Source organism: Octopus sinensis, linkage group LG11 (assembly GCF_006345805.1).
Source record: "Octopus sinensis linkage group LG11, ASM634580v1, whole genome shotgun sequence".
In the NCBI taxonomy this organism is placed as follows: Eukaryota; Metazoa; Mollusca; class Cephalopoda; order Octopoda; family Octopodidae; genus Octopus; species Octopus sinensis.
The window spans coordinates 20,924,581-20,944,796 of record NC_043007.1 but is presented as its reverse complement, the minus strand read 5'-3'; the positions used below and the strand labels follow the sequence as shown (position 1 = coordinate 20,944,796).

At 42.7% G+C, this 20,216-nt stretch overlaps 1 protein-coding gene across 2 annotated transcripts in view; it reads right to left on the bottom strand.

The window, feature by feature from the left end:
* Window positions 1-1,454: 1,454 nt before the first annotated feature.
* The window catches only part of LOC115217044 (F-box/LRR-repeat protein 5), a 74,440-nt gene continuing 55,678 nt past the window's right edge, over window positions 1,455-20,216 (bottom strand). For both annotated transcript variants that reach the window (XM_036507201.1, XM_029786609.2), the window contains exons 9-10: window positions 3,330-3,581; window positions 1,455-2,672 (exon numbers count right to left, since the gene is read on the bottom strand). In XM_036507201.1, the coding sequence (XP_036363094.1) occupies window positions 3,353-3,581 (229 nt within the window). In that variant the 3' untranslated portion in view covers window positions 1,455-2,672; window positions 3,330-3,352. The remainder of the gene's footprint in view (window positions 2,673-3,329; window positions 3,582-20,216) is intronic.

Here is a 20,216-nt window from a genome sequence, read left to right as displayed (position 1 = left end):
CAGTAGATAACGTACTGAAGCCTCTAGCTATTTTCTTGAAATTATTCAACAACGGTTTTTATGATGGGACCTAATGGCACGAGGATGCCTAAATGAGTGCTAGGTAAGAGATATAAAAAAGGGGTCAGCTAAGGAAATAAGGAAAAGATACCAGTTTAATGATAATAGGAAAAAAAAACAGCATAAAAGGAAACAAAAATATCAGTATTTTGCTAAACTAAATTCACTTTAACAAAAAAATATTTAAAACAAAAAAGAACTAATATGTAACTAATGGGTTAGTAGTAAAGAGGTTTCCTTCCCAATCACATGGTTTCAGGTTCAGTCCCACTGTGTGGCACCTTAGACAAGTGTCCTCTCAGGGCCAACCAATCCAAAGCCCTTTGAGTGGACTTGGCAGATGGAAACTGAAAGAGCCCCATCATATATATCATCGTTGTTTAACGTCTGCTTTCCATGCTGGCATGGGTTGGACCCGTATATATATATATATATATATATATATATATATATATATATACACACACAAACACACACATACACACGCACTTACATACATACATACATACATATATATATATATACATACACACAAACACACACATACACACGCACTTACATACATACACACTCACATATACATACATGCATATTTGTGATTGTGTGTATTCCCACCACTGCTTGACAACCGGTGTTGGTTTGTTTATGTCCCTGTAACTTAGAGGTTTGGCAAAACAGACCAATCAAATAAGTGCTAGACCTCAAAAAAACAAGTACTGGGGAGGGGTGGGGGTGGGTCGAGCTGTCCGACTAAAAACCTTTTCAAGGCAGTGCCCCAGCATGGCCAACGGTCCAATGACTGAAACCAGTAAAAGAAGATAAGAGCTATAACAAATCACTGCTAATTAGTCCACATGCCCATTCATGTAAAAAAAAAATTTTTTAAATAATAATAATAATAATAATAATAATAATAATGATAATAATTAACTTGTGTGGCTTTGCCTGCGAGAAGCAATCAGCATATTTGTCTATTGAACATATGACATAATTGCAGTCGAAGTAATATAATATATTTGTAATATAAATAGGAGCAGCATCAGTTGAAATGTAGAGAAGAGAAAACTAGGTGAACTCATCAGAAACATTAGATGGGCGAAATGCAGGAGTGGAATATGATTTGCATAGAGTATCACGTATCAAAATTGACATTTTGTCTTCTAAGATGGGAAGCAATGACAGTTGTTGTAGCTACGAGGGAAAGAGTGAGAGGTGGAGTGGGGGGTGGAGGCTAGAGAGGCTGGTAGATGTGTTGGGAGTTTATTTATCATCGGATGGCTTCAACTTCTCCTTGAATGTATTATTAGCAAAGGTGTGAGGCTTGGTGGAGTGGATAAAGGTGCAGCAGTTGTGATCGCAAGACGGTGGTTTCAATTCCCAGCCTGGTTGGTGTGTTGTATTTCTGAGCAAAACATTTCATTTGCACTCAGCTGTAAGGGCTGGTGTCCCATTCGGAGGGAATTTTGGCCTGGTTGCCCGTTGGCCCACTTAGCAGGTAGAAGGTGCTGTAGTCATGATCACAAGATAGCGGTTTCAATCCCCAACCTGGTTAGTGTTTTGTTGTGTTTCTGAGCAAAACACTTCCAAATTGCTCCGGTTGCACTCAGCTGTAAGGACTGGTGTCCCGTTCGGAGGAAATTCGGCCTGGCTGCCCGTTGGCCTGCTTAGCAGGTAGGGTGGTGGCATCATCTGAAAGCTACAACAATGCAAGGAAGAGCACTGTGACCAGTGGGGTATGAAAACATCCGACAGACTGGTTGATAGGGTGACTTCATTAGGAATTGTCATTAACACTGAGTTCTTTTGGTGACTAAGTTTCATGGAAAGTAACGGAAAAAAAAAATTGAAAGCATCATCAACAGCATGAACTTTGCAAAGCAGGAGAATGTTTTGATGGAAATAATATAAAATTATGTCGGCAGAGAGATGAAATGAAAGGTGAGGAGGGATCGTAACTTGGAATGCAAGTGGTTGATGAGACGGGCTTCAATGAAAATGTGAAATTTAAATTAGGGACGTAAGCATGCTTGATTGTGGAGGTAAAGAGAGTTTGTTCTGCAACTGCAGTGTTTGGGGTTTGAACTTACGGCGCAGAAACATTAGGTAAGTATCTTCTACCATAACTTTGAGTTGACTGATATCTTCTGAGTGGAAACTGGTAGACAGAACTGCACGGAAATTCATTGTGTGTGCGTTGGCAATAAACATTAGCAAAAAATGTAAACATCAACAAGGAAAAAAACCCAAAAACTAGCGCTCTACAAATGAAATCCCTTGTGGTGTTTGTTCTACACTGAGATACAGACACTCCCTTGTCACTCTCACCGATGATAATTTCGGTGAACAAATGATGCCTTTGTTCACCGATTGCAAAAGAATAAAAATAAAAAAATAAAAAATAATAATAATAACTGCAGAATTTAATGAGAAGGAAGAATGAAACTCTAAAATTACTCAGCAAGTTTAAGTTAATAATCAGTTTTAGAAATTGGGATACTATTAGGCTAGAATAAAATTTACCCAGAACTGTTGAGAAAATAATTAAGACTTTAACAATAGAAGACAAGAAAATCTGTTGGTTGATCATAACAAGTTGCCAAGACAGGATGAATCTGGAAAAGAAGGAGAGAAAAAGAAACTTTGTTATTTAAGGCCAAAAAGCACAATTTATAAAGAATTGAAACTTCACGATTGATGGACATTTCATCTGATAGCTTTTTTTTAATAATAATAATAATAAAATTATTGTATACTGTGCTCAGGTGCACCACAACTTGTCAAAAGTGCATATAAAGCATATGCAGTAATGTACAAATGTCTGGAAAGTGAACAGTGTATGAGTCAGATACATGCTTGCGTGTGTATGGAGGGGAGAAAAACAGGTGTAGTGTTGGTGAATCTCAGGAAGCATGGAAGTTTTGAAGGATGCAGTGCTCTGACTTTTGAAGGATGTATGTATGTATGTATAATAATGATAATAATAATAATAATGAAATTATTGTATACAGTGTTCAGGTGCACCACAACTTGTCAAAAGTGCGTATAAAGCATATGCAATAATATACAAATGTCTGGGAAGTGAACAGTGTATGAGTCAGATACACACAGACAGAACGGATTTTATATAATAGATAATCTTCTGTTTTATTCTGTTCTCTGACACACACACACACAGACAAACACACACACAGCATGTGCTAATTTGAAATGATGGCATGAAAACTATAAGAACACAAGAAAAGAAAGAAAAAAAGTGGTGAGAAATTTACCTGCTCATCAAATAATTTTGAGCTTATTCTCCATTCCGGCAGCAAACTCTGTTGCTACACTGTAGATTCTGACATCCACTGGCTGTGTATTCATAAGGATCATTGCTAATATTATCACAGTAGAAGAGATTTTCATGCTGTAGCTTTGGACAAGATTCCACCAATTTTTCAAGCACATCACCGCTGACTTGCAGACAGCCGGAAAGATCAAGGTAGGTTAAATTCGATAATTTTCCATAAATGGAAAGAGCTCTAGAAATGGGGAACGAAAAAGAGAGAAAATGATTTAATTACAAAACAGATTTGATAAATATTAACAAAAATTTCATGAACAATACATTTGAACATTTAATGCAGTCATAGCCCCTGCCCATTCAAAGTACCTTGGATTCCAGAACATCCCGCTGTGCTTGAGGAGACCTATTGAGTCAAGTACATGAACATCGAAATAAATATCAATGGAAATAGTAGTTGTGATACCTGTGCCAGTGGCACATAAAAAGCACCATCCGAACGTGGTCGATGCCAGCGCCGCCTCGACTGGCTTCTGTGCCGGTGGCACATAAAAAGCATCATCCGAACGTGGCCGATGCCAGCGCCGCCTTGACTGGCTTCCGATGCCAGACTCCCCTGGCACATAAAAAGCACCCACTACACTCGCAGAGTGGTTGGCGTTAGGAAGGGCACCCAGCTGTAGAAACACTGCCAGATCAGACTGGAGCCTGGTGCAGCCCTTGGCTTCCCAGACCCCGGCCGAACCGTCCAACCTGTGCTAGCGCGGAAAACGGACGTTAAACGATGATGATGATGATGCTCAATTGGAGTCCATATAAGATTTTGAGGGGTCCACAGTATTATTTTAAGGGGCCATGAAATAATTTTGATGCAGAGGTATTTATTGCAGGAAACAGGTTTCTTTCTCTGACATTTTACAAAGTTTAAGTTATACAAGTGAATGTGTGATGAAAGAAGTATCTATAAAATTAGTTTTTCAATATCAAATGGCTATGGGGATCCACCAGAATAAGATATCAATCAAAGGGGTCCAGGGATAAAAAAAAAAATGGTTGAGAACACTGGTTTAATGTCTATAGTCCATGCTGGATTGAACTGGATGGTTTGAGAAGAACTGATGAGCCAGAGGGTCTGCTTTGGTGTGGTTTCTACAGCTGGGTGCCCTTCTTTGATGCCAAACCACTTTACAGAACATACAGAGTGCTTTTTTGTGGCACCAGCACTGGTGGGGTCACCAAATACTTGCAAGACAGGTGAACACATGGCTTACCATCAGTGTGAAGGGGAGAGAGGGAGAGAGATGAAGTAATAGTATGAGGTGAGTATGAGAGTAAAGTGAGGAACTGAGGGAGAAATTAGGTGGGTAGGTTAAGTGTGCTAGAGAGAAAATAATGCGACAGCGGCAAAGAGATGGGCAACTGAGAAACTCTTTAGAAAATTGGACATGGCACTTGCAGAAGGAATTGTGTAGGAATGAAGCTGATGTATTCTAAACAATCCACAGTAGTATGGGAAAACAGATAAGATGATTAGTGGGAAAACGGATATGATGATTGTGATAGTGGAGGAATAATGGTGAAACTTTGAAGCTCTTTTCTCTCTTCACCAGACTGTTTTTAAGAACATATGAACCAAGAAAAAAATTGAATTTATTTCCCTAGCAACACTTAAATATTCATCTTCACTCACTCATCATGGTGTTTTTGTTCTTTTGTTTTGTTTTTATACTTTTAACTTTGCAAAACATTCTGCTCAGAACAGCATTTGTTTAAAATAGATTTACTGCAGACATTTTTTTTCGTTTGCTTATTAAATTGTATTTTGTTATTGTTTTTCGTTCGTTTTCTCTGCATTTCTCACCATTTCAGAAAAGTGTACCCAATGTCATCATCACCAACGTTTAATGTCTGCTTTCCATGCTGGCATGGGTTGGATGGTTTGATTGAGGACTGGCAAGCCAGGAGGCCACGCCAGGCTCCAGAAGACAGAAAACACTGCGATAGACATCAACATCATTGTTTTGTCGAGGCAGTTTTTCTACAGCTGGATGCCCTTTCTGTCACTAACCCATACCCGTTTCCAAAAAGGTTAATATTTCACCCCCGTGACCAAACATTTTTTTTTGTAGAATATTCAAAATGAAAGACTTTCATTTACAATGGTTATGTGATGTCAAGTCAAGAACACACACACACATCATCATCATCATTTAACGTCCGCATTCCATGCTGGCATGGGTTGGATGGTTTGACTGAGGGCTGGTAAGCCAGGTGGCCGCACCAAGCTCCAATCTGATCTGGCAAGGTTTCTACAGCTTGATGCCCTTCCTAATGCCACCAAATGTACTCACAGGACTTTAGTTGGCCTGGGGCTATAGTAGAAGACCCATGCCCAAGGAATTACACTGTGAGACTGATTCCAAAACCATGTGGTTGGGACACAAACTGTGCCATGCCATGCCCATTCGATTCATTTTTTAAATATTCCTTTAACCACTGCAGCAATCAGAGTGTGCAAGGGAGATGAGTTGGCACAAACATAGGAATTATAGATGGAGATGCATTTTGGGAAGAAACTGGGGAAAAGGAAATATTAGTGTTACAGCAACACACTTGAATCCATTTTACTTTTATTGTCAGTTCTGTCAGACAACACCAACATGAGGACCTGGAAAAATTGTCTGAAACAGAATTCTTATCTGGTTGACATAGTCCTGTTACTAGTTTATATCACCGAAATAGTCTTCATTTCAAAAGAGATCCAAAGTCAAAATGTGTTGTGATGATAATAATGTATTTAATACCAGAATACAGCAAGAACAGGACACACAAGACTTTTAACCTTTGCTTGGCAAGTTTTCAATAACGTCACCTGCCTACAAAAATTTCTCATGAGCATTCAATGCTGTTAAATTTTGGCTTGAGAGCTTCCACAACTTGGATAACAATAGAAGACCGAGAAAAGAACCTGGCCGAAGACTTTACATAAGTCTCTTCCAAACATGAAATTAACTTTAAATAGAAGTTACTCGTTTTCAATAAAGCTTTTCACTGCCCACCAGACTAAAAATAGGCTGGACTTGATCAAAATGATTTCTCTAGGTTTATTAAAGAAGCGACTTTATCTCTGGATGATTAATTTTCATTGTGTTCTTGCTGAAACGAAATAATTAAAATACTAATTCACGTTAGCTAAACATGGCTGCTAAGACTGACACAATTTCTGTTCCTATATTAGTCTTCGGTTGCCACAGAGTTCAACAGACAGAAACAGACGTCTCCTTAAATAGACTGAGCAAAGCTAATAAATTACCAGACAGATTGAACGATACTTTCCAATTTGGTAAGTTTAGCTCAAAAGAAGAAGAAAAATTTTTTTTCCAGGAACAAATTACCTGCAGAATAATTTAAACTCTCAAGCTATGTACTTACTTCTTTACTACCCACAAGGGGCTAAACACAGAGAGGACAAACAAGGACAGACAAATGGATTAAGTCGATTATATCGACCCCAGTGCGTAACTGGTACTTATTTAATCGACCCCGAAAGGATGAAAGGCAAAGTCGACCTCGGCGGAATTTGAACTCAGAACGTAGTGGCAGACGAAATACCGCTAAGCATTTCACCCGGCGTGCCAACAATTCTGCCAGCTCGCCGCCTCTCAAGCTATGTACCGTGAACATATTCATACAATATCATGTGCTAGCGCCTAATCCGTTTGCAGAACACGGAACAAGTCTTGCACAAGCAGAAGCAAATCTGGTTAATAATCTTCACCATGTGAGAAATGAATAATGGTGTACAGGGAGGGGCTACCATGAAAATATAAAATAATGAAAGTAGTTGAGAGACCAAAATCAAGCATTTATAATTTAAGCAATTACAGTGTGTGTTGGCTCTGCATCAATCATTGTTTTTCATGATCTTTATTTTACACGCTTGTTCATTAGGCCTCTGCTGTATTTGTTAAAATACACTCAAAACACTAACTGTTAACATAAATGCATTTCCATATGCCAGTACGTTGGACCGGAGCCAGATATGGTCCGGTAGATTTCTTTAAGCAATCAATTTACAAACATATAGAAATCTTGATTTTTTTTTACTGTTATTCTAAGAAGGTGTGACTACATCCGGGGAAAGAAATAACCGAAAGAGAATGGTATGGGAAGAAAATTGAAATTCATTGAAATGATGTTTGTATACTCTTTAAACTCTTTTACTTGTTTCAGTCATTTGATTGTGGCCATGCTGGAGCACCGCCTTTAGTCGAGCAAATCGACACGAGGACTTATTCTTTGTAAGCCTAATACTTATTCTATCGGTCCCTTTTGCCGAACCGCTAAGTTAAGGGGTGTAAACACACCAGCATCGTTTGTCAAGCGATGTTGGGGGGACAAACAGACACACACAAACATATACACACACATACATATATATGTATGTATACATATATATGTATATATGTATGTGTATATATATATATGTGTGTGTGTATGTATGCATGTGTATATCTTTGTGTATCTGTGTTTGTCCCCACAACATCGCTTGGCAACTGATGCTGGTGTGTTTACGTCCCATTAACTAAACGGTTTGGCAAAAGAGACCAATAGAATAAGTACTAGGCTTACAAAGAATAAGTCCTGGAGTCGATTTGCTCGACTAAAGGCGGTGCTCCAGCATGGCCACAGTCAAATGACTGAAAACAAGTAAAAGAGCAAAAGAGTAAAAAAAGAGAGAATATTTCACGCGGAGCTTTGGCAGAAAACATGGTGAGTGAGTGAAGCCTTAGACAAGAGGCACAGCAAGATATTTTAAGTGGCACTGGGATGACGGAAGCAAACTGATGAAGGTAGAACCTGTCGAAGTATTGATGATGTAAGTGGAGTAAAGACACTGCTCGATAATACTTGGATAATGGAAGATCTGGTTGTTTGTCTTAAAAGACTAAACGTCTACAGAAATCACTGTGCACTTTGTAGTAGACACAATCTACATTAAACTGATTGATCCTCAATTCAAACCGCCACAGATGACAATAAACAAACTACAAAGGAAACGAACAAAGCTTTAGAGTCACACAACAACCAAGAGACAATAGAATCAAACAAACAATACTATTGTAAGACACAGGAAGAATAGAGCAGGTATGTGAAGCAAAATGTAAGTTACAAAATTGCAATGCTTAAATGCAGGAACACAACTTTTTTTCCTCCGCCTTAAATGCTTTTTTTTTGCTTTTTTTTTGCAAGGTATTAAATAAAATAACAAGTGTGAGCAGATTGTAAATAAATTTATAGAATAAATAATTAAGAAACAAAAGCTGTTCACTTAAGTGGGTAATGCACTGAAATTGCAAGGGAGGTTAGTGAAAAGATTTTAAAAAAGCACTAAATAAAAAAAATTAAAAAAATTAAAATAAAAAAATTAAAAATTAAAAAGTTTAAAAATAAAAAATAATACGAAAGAATAAAAAATATTAAAAAATAAGGAAATTTTACCGGTAAGTGTGTTACATTATAAGGCACAAAAAGAAAATGACTCTCCCCAGACACAACAGAATATGCTTCAACACACGAACTCAGATAAAAAATCTTGCAAACCAAATCCAAAAACGAAATCTAAATTTATAAAATTTACAAACTGTAGATTGGAAGCAGGATGATTAAGCTTTTAAATTTATAAAAGCGAAAAGAGTACAGAACATTCTAGAACAGTTTTCTGAATGGCATGCCAACCAAAAAAATTACTTTAAATTGCTTAGTAGTGTGACCCGTCTGATGATGAGCCATGACCCATGCAGCCTGCATCTTGAAAAGAGATGCCCACGCCTTTTCTAGAACATCTTTCATCATCATCATTATTTAACGTCTGCTTTCCATGCTAGCATGGGTTGGATGATTTGACTGAGGACTGGCAAACCAGATGGCTGCACCAGGCCAGTCAGATCTGCCAGAGTTTCTACAGCTGGATGCCCTTCCTAACGCCAACCACTCCAAGAGTGTAGTGGGTGGTTTTAAAGTGCCACTGGCACGAGTGCCAGTCTGGCGATACTGGCAATGGCCACACTCGAAAATGGTGTTTTTTATGTGCCACCTGCACAAGAGTCAGTCCAGCAGCACTGGCAACGCCCTTGCTCGAATGTTTTCTTCATGTGCCACCGGCACAAGTGCCAGTGAAGTGACGCTGACAACGATCACGCTCAATTGGTGCTCTTTATGTGCTAGACAGCTGCTCCAGCAGTGATCCCGCTTGGAGTGTTCCACTGGCATGGGTGCCAATCATCGAATTTGCTTCAAATTCGATTTCACTTGCCCCAACAGGTTTTTGCAAGTAGAGTTTAGTGTCCAGTGAAGGGAGGTTGGCATGGATGCCAGTCGACGAATTTGGTTCGATTTCGAATTCAATTGAAATAGCATAAAATAGAGAAGACAAGACTTGTTATATTTTAGATGCTTCTCCGGGCATAGCTGTGTGGTTAAGAAGCTTGCTTTGCAACCACATGGTTTTGGGTTCAGTCCCATTATGCAGCACCTTGAGAGTCTTCTATTATAGCCCCAGGCTAAACTATGCTTTATGATTAAATTCACTAGATGGAGAATGTGTGGAAGCCTATGGTGTGTGTGTGTGGCAGAAACGGCAAGCTAGCAGAAACGTTAGCACGCTGGGCGAAATGCTTAGCAGTATTTCGTCTGCCATTACATTCTGAGTCCAAATTCCGCTGAGGTTGACTTTGCCTTTCATCCTTTCGGGGTCGATTAAACAAGTACCAGTTACGCACTGGGGTCAATATAATCAACTTAATCCGTTTGTCTGTCCTTGTTTGTTCCCTCTGTGTTTAGCTCCTTGTGGGTAGTAAAGAAATAGGTGTGTGTGTGTTTTCTCCCTTGATGCTTTTGTAACCAGTATTGGTTTATGTCCCTGTAACCTAGCAGTACAGCAAAAAGAAACCGATAGAATATGTACCTGATTCGAAAACAAAATATGCACTGGAATCAAAAAACCCTTCGGGACAGCGTCTCAAGCATGGCCGCAGTCCAATGACTGAAGCAAGTAAAGGATAAATTTAAAATGACTTTCCAGTTTTACTTTAACGTAGGGGTGGGCATAAAATGTTGAGATCAAGGACTTAATTGGCGCAATTGAACCTTTAGAACCTGATAGATATGTCAGATGATATGAAGGTAGTGTAACTAAAAAAGTCAACAAGATACTCACACAATACCAAGTTGAATTGATGACATTTTAGACAAGAAAGAATTGTATTAAACGCAAAGGTTTCGCCTCTAGAGCTGTTGTTTTAGTGTTACTTTATGTTTTATTCAAAATGCAACATCAATGTGTTTCGTATTTTTAGAGATTTTTTCCAATACAGTTTGATGTTTTCATTTCTCAAGTGGCTCAGAAGCTTCAGAATCAATGGTCGGTGCACATGTGTGTGTGTGTGCGTGTGCACGTGCGTGTGTGTGTGTGTGTCTGGGTGTGCATGTGCACGTGTGTGTGTGTGTTGTGTGTGTTGTGTGTTTTGCGGTTTCAGATATCAATTTTAAGATTGAAATTTGAATACTAATTTTAGAAATGTGTGTTAATGAGATCAACAAAGAGAGAGAGAGAGAGGAGAGAGAGAAAGAGAAGGAGAGAGAGAAAGAGAGAGAGGAGAGAGAGAAAGAGAAGGAGAGAGAGAAAGAGAAGGAGAGAGGGAAAGAGGAGAGAGAAAAAGAGAAGGGGAGAGAGAAAGAGAAGGAGAGAGAGAAAGAGGAGAGAGAAAAAGAGAAGGGGAGAGAGAAAGAGGAGAGAGAGAAGAGGAGAGAGAGAAAGAGGAGAGAGAGAGAAAGAGAGAGAGAAAAAGAGGAGAAAGAGAAAGAGAAAAAGAGGAGAGAGAGAGAGAAGAGAGATAGAGAACATGGAGAGAGTGAAAGCTTTTTGGAAGGACATAATTTGCATAAATCACACATAATTAAAACAGAATAATTTCACAGCCGTAAACTAAAAAAAGAAACAAATGAGAGTAACGACACACACAGATAGAGAATGTTACACACAGGATAAAATTAACCAGCATAAGCATAATTTAGCTTTAATTATCCATGTTCGTTATGGTAATTTTATTTGGCATCTGCTTTTATGATTGCATGGTTGAGAGACATCAACCTGGCGATATCTATTAATATACCAAATGTAATATTATGCATATCAATATAGTGTTATGATCACAATGGTGTTATGATGGGTAGGAAGAAAAAAGAAAAAGGAAAGCATGTGTAGTTTGGAACAAAAGTTTCACGGTTCGATGACCTTCTTAATACTGACAACAATTTGTAAAGACAAACAGATATAGAAATGCATATCAATGAAAATTTAGATTAACCCTTTCGTTACCAACCTGGCCAAAACCGCCTCTGGCTCTGTAGTACAAATGGCTTACTTTCATAAGTTTTGAATTAAAATCTTCCACCAAACCTTAGTCACAATTTATGTTCCTAACACTTGCTTAATGATAACTAAGTTATTTTACTAAATTCTTTGTTATATTTAAAGTAATTCAAAGAAACACAGAGCATCTCAAATGGCTGAAACTGGCTCTGGCTCTGTAGTACAAATGTCTTGTTTTCATAAGTTTTTAATTAAAATCTTCCACCAAACCTTAGTCACAATTTATGTTCCTAACACTAGCTGAATGATAACTAAGTTATTTTACTAAATTCTTTGTTATGTTTAAAATTAATTGAACGAAACACAGAGCATCTCAAAATAAATACGGTAACGAAAGGGTTAAGAATGTTAAAAGTTAACACATCTATCCAGTGAAAATATTAGTGATGATAATATTTAATGAGTAAAAAAAAAAAAAATAAAAACATCCTCAGAGAATAGGTGCAGGCATGGCTGTGTGGTTAAGAAGTTTGCTTTGCAGCCATGTGGTTTCAGGTTCAGTCCCACGGCACGATAACAACTTGAGGAAGTGTCTTCTTCTATAACCCTGGGCCAACCAATGTCTTGAGAACGGACTTAGGAGGAGACAGAAATTGTGGGGAAGCTCGTCATATATGTGTGTGTGAGATACATATACAAATTATCATTATTATTATTATTATTATTGTTATTATTATTGGCCACTCTGCTGAGTGGTTGGTGTTGGGAAGGGTAAAAATCCTGCCAAAACGGACACAGAAGTCTGGTGCAGGCCAGTTCTTGTGAAACCTGTCCCACCCATGCTAGCAGGGAAGGCGGATGTTAAACGATGATGATGATTATTATTATTATTATTATTATTATTATTTCACTTAGACATAGTGATACTAATAACTTGGTGTTATTACTTATGATTTGGAACAAAGTGCCAGTTGAGTACAGAGGAATAAAACTGTCATCAACTTCGTTAGCATAACGGCTGTTCCTGCTATAGGACGCAATGCACTCACAGTTGAATGCTTGAGTATCACACACACACTTACATACACATATGTGTGTGTGTTCCAGTGTTTGTCTCTTTTGCCAAACTGCTAAGTTACAGGGCCGTAAACACGCCAACATCGGTTGTCAAGTGATGGTGGGGGGGTGGTGGACAAACACACACACACACACATACATATGGGCTTCTTTCAGTTTCCATCTACCAAATCCATTCACAAGGCTTTAGTTGGCCTGAGGCTATTGTAGAAGACACTTGCCCAAGGTGTCACGCAGTGGGACTGAACTCAAAGCCATGGAGTTGGGAAGCAAGCTTCTTACCACACAGCCACGCCTGTTCCTATATATATATGACTCTTGTTATTTTCCATATTCTTAGAAAAACTAAGAATAATGAATACAAGTGAAAACTGCACAAGACACGAGAAATACTGGTTTAGAAAAATAATTCATTTGCAGTAATTAAGTAAATTAATAGCCTCATCATTACCATCATCCTTTTCCATCTACTTTTCCTGTTAGAATGGGGTGGATGGTCTGACTGGATCCTATAGGTCTGAGGATCACATCCTGTTCCAATGTCTCTGGAGCTTGACTGGAATAATCTTCTGAATTGCTAGCATGGAACAATTTCCAGTGAAACAGCATTATCAGACAAACTGCCGACTTTTTCTAGGAATATCTCATAAATATGGTGAATTGATTAATTTGTGTGTGTGCACATGCACATATATATATATATGTTCCAAGTTGTAGGACGTAGTTTTGTATCGAGACAATCCAAACGTGGCCGATGCCAGCGCTACCTTGACTGGCTCCTGTGCTGGTGGCATGTAAAAAGCACCAACTGATCATGGCCGCTGCCAGCCTCCCCTGGCACCTGTGCTGGTGGCACGTAAAAAGCACCCACTACACTCACAGAGTGGTTGGCGTTATGAAGGGCATCCAGCTGTAGAAACACTGCCAGATCAGACTGGAGCCTGGTGCAGCCTCCTGGCTTCCCAGACCCCGGTAGAACCGTCCAACCCGTGCTAGCACGGAAAAGACGTTAAATGATGATGATGATATGTGTTATTTTATGAGGGGGTGCTGAAAAGTTCCTGATTTTAAGGGTATCACATAAGACCTGGCTGGAGGCCCAACCTTCTGAGTTCTTTTACGGGGCTTAGAAAAACTAAAGGACCGCTGCAATAACTGTGTGAATCTGAGAGGGGAAGATGTTGGATAAAATCATAATTAACTGATCCTTCTCTATTTTTTTTTTTTTACCCAAAGCCAGGAACTTGTCAGCATCCCGTCGTACATAGGAGCACATCTCCAGAGATGAGGTCATAATGTTATGTGGCTTTTTTTCTGATAATTTCTATAAAGCCTGGCAACACAGAGTACTTCAGATAGATTTATTAGCCATGCCAATAAATTTATATGAGAAAAAAGGAAGAGAGAGAGGAGAGAGAGAGGAGAGAAGGAGAGAGAAGTAATGAAGAAGGAGAAAAGAGTGTTAGGAGAGAGTGACTGCAGGAGATTGGGTTAAGACCAAAACAATTGCCTAGTTTCGCTTAGAATAATTAATCTGCTAGATTACTCTCAGCTTAAAATCAGTGACATCTATGAATTAGTAAACACAACCAGGAACAAACATATACACCATCATTTTCATTGCTACTACTGTTCATTAATATTATATCTACATCGTTATTGTTTAACGACTTAAAATGATATAAATATAAATAAATAAAATAACCTCTTTTTAATAGTTTTTAGACATACTGAAAACGTTTGCATTATGAATAATGGCACATAAAAAGCACCATTTGAGTGTGGCCGTTGCCAGTACCACCTGACTGGCCCTGGTGCCGGTGGCACATAAAAAGCACCATTTGAGTGTGGCCGTTGCCAGTACCACCTAACTGGCTCTGGTGCCGGTGGCACATAAAAAGCACCATTTGAGTGTGGCCGTTGCCAGTACCGCCTGACTGGCCCTGGTGCCGGTGGCACATAAAAAGCACCATTTGAGTGTGGCCGTTGCCAGTACCACCTGACTGGCCCTGGTGCCGGTGGCACATAAAAAGCACCATTTGAGTGTGGCCGTTGCCAGTACCACCTAACTGGCCCTGGTGCCGGTGGCACATAAAAAGCACCATTTGAGTGTGGCCGTTGCCAGTACCACCTAACTGGCCCTGGTGCCGGTGGCACATAAAAAGCACCATTTGAGCGTGGCCGTTGCCAGTACCACCTGACTGGCTCTTGTGCTGGTGGCACATAAAAAACACCATTTGAGCGTGGCCGTTGCCAGTACCACCACCTAACTGGCCCTGGTGCCGGTGGCACATAAAAAGCACCATTTGAGCGTGGCCGTTGCCAGTACCACCTAACTGGCCCTGGTGCTGGTGGCACATAAAAAGCACCATTTGAGCGTGGCCGTTGCCAGTACCACCTAACTGGCCCTGGTGCTGGTGGCACATAAAAAGCACCATTTGAGCGTGGCCGTTGCCAGTACCACCTAACTGGCCCTGGTGCCGGTGGCTCATAAAAAGCACCATTTGAGCGTGGCCATTGCCAGTACCACCTAACTGGCCCTGGTGCCGGTGGCACATAAAAAGCACCATTTGAGCATGGCCGTTGCCAGTACCACCTAACTGGCCCTGGTGCCGTGGCACATAAAAAGCACCATTTGAGTGTGGCCGTTGCCAGTACCACCTAACTGGCCCTGGTGCGGTGGCACATAAAAAGCACCATTTGAGCATGGCCGTTGCCAGTACCACCTAACTGGCCCTGGTGTCCGTGGCACATAAAAAGCACCATTTGAGCATGGCCGTTGCCAGTACCACCTAACTGGCCCTGGTGCCGGTGGCACATAAAAAGCACCATTTGAGTGTGGCCGTTGCCAGTACCACCTAACTGGCCCTGGTGCCGGTGGCACATAAAAAGCACCATTTGAGCATGGCCGTTGCCAGTACCACCTAACTGGCCCTGGTGTCCGTGGCACATAAAAAGCACCATTTGAGCATGGCCGTTGCCAGTACCACCTAACTGGCCCTGGTGCCGGTGGCATATAAAAAGCACCATTTGAGCATGGCCGTTGCCAGTACCCCTAACTGGCCCTGGTGCCGGTGGCACATAAAAAGCACCATTGAGCGTGGCCGTTGCCAGTACCACCCAACTGGCCCTGGTGCCGGTGGCACATAAAAAGCACCATTTGAGCGTGGCCGTTGCCAGTACCATCTAACTGGCCCTGGTGCCGGTGGCACATAAAAAGCACCATTTGAGCGTGGCCGTTGCCAGTACCATCTAACTGGCCCTGGTGCCGTTGCACATAAAAAGCACCATTTGAGCGTGGCCGTTGCCAGTACCACCTAACTGGCCCTGGTGCCGGTGGCTCATAAAAAGCACCATTTGAGCGTGGCCATTGCCAGTACCACCTAACTGGCCCTGGTGCCGGTGGCACATAAAAAGCACCATTTGAGCGTGGCCGTTGCCAGTACCACCTAACTGGCCCTGGTGCCGGTGGTACATAAAAAGCACCATTTGAGCGTGGCCGTTGCCAGTACCACCTAACTGGCCCTGGTGCCGGTGGCACATAAAAAGCACCATTTGAGCGTGGCCGTTGCCAGTACCACCTAACTGGCCCTGGTGCCGGTGGCACATAAAAAGCACCATTTGAGTGTGGCCGTTGCCAGTACCACCTAACTGGCCCTGGTGCCGGTGGCACATAAAAAGCACCATTTGAGCGTGGCCGTTGCCAGTACCACCTAACTGGCCCTGGTGTCCGTGGCACATAAAAAGCACCATTTGAGTGTGGCCGTTGCCAGTACCACCTAACTGGCCCTGGTGCCCGTGGCACATAAAAAGCACCATTTGAGCGTGGCCGTTGCCAGTACCACCTAACTGGCCCTGGTGCCCGTTGGCACATAAAAAGCACCATTTGAGTGTGGCCGTTGCCAGTACCACCTAACTGGCCCTGGTGCCCGTGGCACATAAAAAGCACCATTTGAGCGTGGGCGTTGCCAGTACCACCTAACTGCCCTGGTGCCGGTGGCACATAAAAAGCACCATTTGAGCGTGGCCGTTGCCAGTACCACCTAACTGGCCCTGGTGCCGGTGGCACATAAAAAGCACCATTTGAGTGTGGCCGTTGCCAGTACCACCTAACTGGCCCTGGTGCCCGTGGCACATAAAAAGCACCATTTGAGCGTGGCCGTTGCCAGTACCACCTAACTGGCCCTGGTGTCCGTGGCACATAAAAAGCACCATTTGAGTGTGGCCGTTGCCAGTACCACCTAACTGGCCCTGGTGCCCGTGGCACATAAAAAGCACCATTTGAGCGTGGCCGTTGCCAGTACCACCTAACTGGCCCTGGTGCCCGTGGCACATAAAAAGCACCATTTGAGTGTGGCCGTTGCCAGTACCACCTAACTGGCCCTGGTGCCCGTGGCACATAAAAAGCACCATTTGAGCGTGGGCGTTGCCAGTACCACCTAACTGGCCCTGGTGTCCGTGGCACATAAAAAGCACCATTTGAGTGTGGCCGTTGCCAGTACCACCTAACTGGCCCTGGTGCCCGTGGCACATAAAAAGCACCATTTGAGCGTGGCCGTTGCCAGTACCACCTAACTGGCCCTGGTGCCCGTGGCACATAAAAAGCACCATTTGAGTGTGGCCGTTGCCAGTACCACCTAACTGGCCCTGGTGCCCGTGGCACACATAAAAAGCACCATTTGAGCGTGGCCGTTGCCAGTACCACCTAACTGGCCCTGGTGTCCGTGGCACATAAAAAGCACCATTTGAGTGTGGCCGTTGCCAGTACCACCTAACTGGCCCTGGTGCCCGTTGGCACATAAAAAGCACCATTTGAGCGTGGCCGTTGCCAGTACCACCTAACTGGCCCTGGTGCCCGTGGCACATAAAAAGCACCATTTGAGTGTGGCCGTTGCCAGTACCACCTAACTGGCCCTGGTGCCCGTGGCACATAAAAAGCACCATTTGAGCGTGGCCGTTGCCAGTACCACCTAACTGGCCCTGGTGTCCGTGGCACATAAAAAGCACCATTTGAGCATGGCCGTTGCCAGTACCACCTAACTGGCCCTGGTGCCGGTGGCACATAAAAAGCACCATTTGAGCGTGGCTGTTGCCAGTACCACCTAACTGGCCCTGGTGCCGGTGGCACATAAAAAGCACCATTTGAGCGTGGCTGTTGCCAGTACCACCTAAGTGGCCCTGGTGCCGGTGGCACATAAAAAGCACCATTTGAGCGTGGCCGTTGCCAGTACCACCTGACTGGCCCTGGTGCCGGTGGCACATAAAAAGCACCATTTGAGCGTGGCTGTTGCCAGTACCACCTAACTGGCCCTGGTGCCGGTGGCACATAAAAAGCACCATTTGAGCGTGGCTGTTGCCAGTACCACCTAACTGGCCCTGGTGCCGGTGGCACATAAAAAGCACCATTTGAGCGTGGCCGTTGCCAGTACCACCTAACTGGCCCTGGTGCCGGTGGCACATAAAAAGCACCATTTGAGTGTGGCCGTTGCCAGTACCACCTAACTGGCCCTGGTGCCGGTGGTACATAAAAAGCACCATTTGAGCGTGGCCGTTGCCAGTACCACCTAACTGGCCCTGGTGTCCGTGGCACATAAAAAGCACCATTTGAGCATGGCCGTTGCCAGTACCACCTAACTGGCCCTGGTGCCCGTGGCACATAAAAAGCACCATTTGAGCGTGGCCGTTGCCAGTACCACCTAACTGGCCCTGGTGCCGGTGGCACATAAAAAGCACCATTTGAGCGTGGCCGTTGCCAGTACCACCTGACTGGCCCTGGTGCCGGTGGCACATAAAAAGCACCATTTGAGCGTGGCCGTTGCCAGTACCACCTAACTGGCCCTGGTGCCGGTGGCACATAAAAAGCACCATTTGAGCGTGGCCGTTGCCAGTACCACCTAACTGGCCCTGGTGCCTGTGGCACATAAAAAGCACCATTTGAGCGTGGCCGTTGCCAGTACCACCTAACTGGCCCTGGTGCCGGTGGCACATAAAAAGCACCATTTGAGCATGGCCGTTGCCAGTACCACCTAACTGGCCCTGGTGCGGGGGCACATAAAAAGCACCATTTGAGCGTGGCCGTTGCCAGCACCACCTGACTGGCCCTGGTGCCGGTGGCACATAAAAAGCACCATTTGAGCGTGGCCGTTGCTAGTACCACCTAACTGGCCCTGGTGCCGGTGGCACATAAAAAGCACCATTTGAGCGTGGCGTTGCCAGTACCACCTAACTGGCCCTGGTGCCGGTGGCACATAAAAAGCACATTTGAGCGTGGCCGTTGCCAGTACCACCTAACTGGCCCTGGTGCCGGTGGCACATAAAAAGCACCATTTGAGCGTGGCCGTTGCCAGTACCACCTAACTGGCCCTTGTGTCGGTGGCACATAAAAAGCACCATTTGAGCGTGGCCGTTACCAGTACCACCTAACTGGCCCTGGTGCCGGTGGTACATAAAAGCACCCACTACACTCTTGGAGTGGTTGGCATTAGGAAGGGCATCTAGCTGTAGAAACTCTGCCAGATCAGCCTGGAGCCTGGTGCAGCCATCTGGTTTGCCAGTCCTCAGTCAAATCCTCGAACCCATGCTAGCATGGAAAGCGGACGTTAAACGATGATGATGATGATGTAATAACTCTCAAAGGTGGTAAAACAAAGGAACAACTCACCGACATTAAACAGCAGCTTTCTTAATCAGCAGTCGGTTAACGATATAAATTTAGGCTAATACAAAAAAGGATCCTATCTTCTCCCTATTCTTAATCGAAAAATCTAATTTAAATTGCTAACTAACAGCACTAATTACACATTTTTAATTACATTCTTTTTTTTTTTTTTTTTCTTTATGAATTGCATTTCTGGTTTGAATATTACAGATTACCGATTTCCTGTTTTGTGGGATTCGTTGATTAAAAATACCGAAGTTTGAAATTGAAAACTGAAAATTTCTAACCACTTGACTAATTAGTCCCTTAAGGAATTCAGATTTGGAGAAATCTCTGTATAATAAAATTATTAAGTAATTCAAGTTTTAATAAGAATAGTGTGTGTGTGTGTGTGTGTGTGTGTTAGGGGCAGCTGTTCAGCTTTTGCAATTAACAAGGTCACTTAGACCACTGCCAGGTCAAACTGTTTAACGTAAAACATCTAAAACAAATTAATATTCTTTTACAGTCTCACTTTATTGATTTATTCTGAATAGACATAATAAGTAGAGGTATGACTGCGTGGTAAAGAAGTCTGCTTCCTGATCACATGGTTTCGGGCTCAGTCCCACTGCGTGGCACCTCGGTCAAGTGTTGACCAAAGCCTTGTGAGTAGATGTGGAGAACAGAAATTAATTGGAGGCCCATTGTGTGTGTGTGTGCGTAAGTGTGCACGCACGTGTGTGTGTGTGTGTGTGCGTAAGTGTGTTACTGTCTGCTTGCTT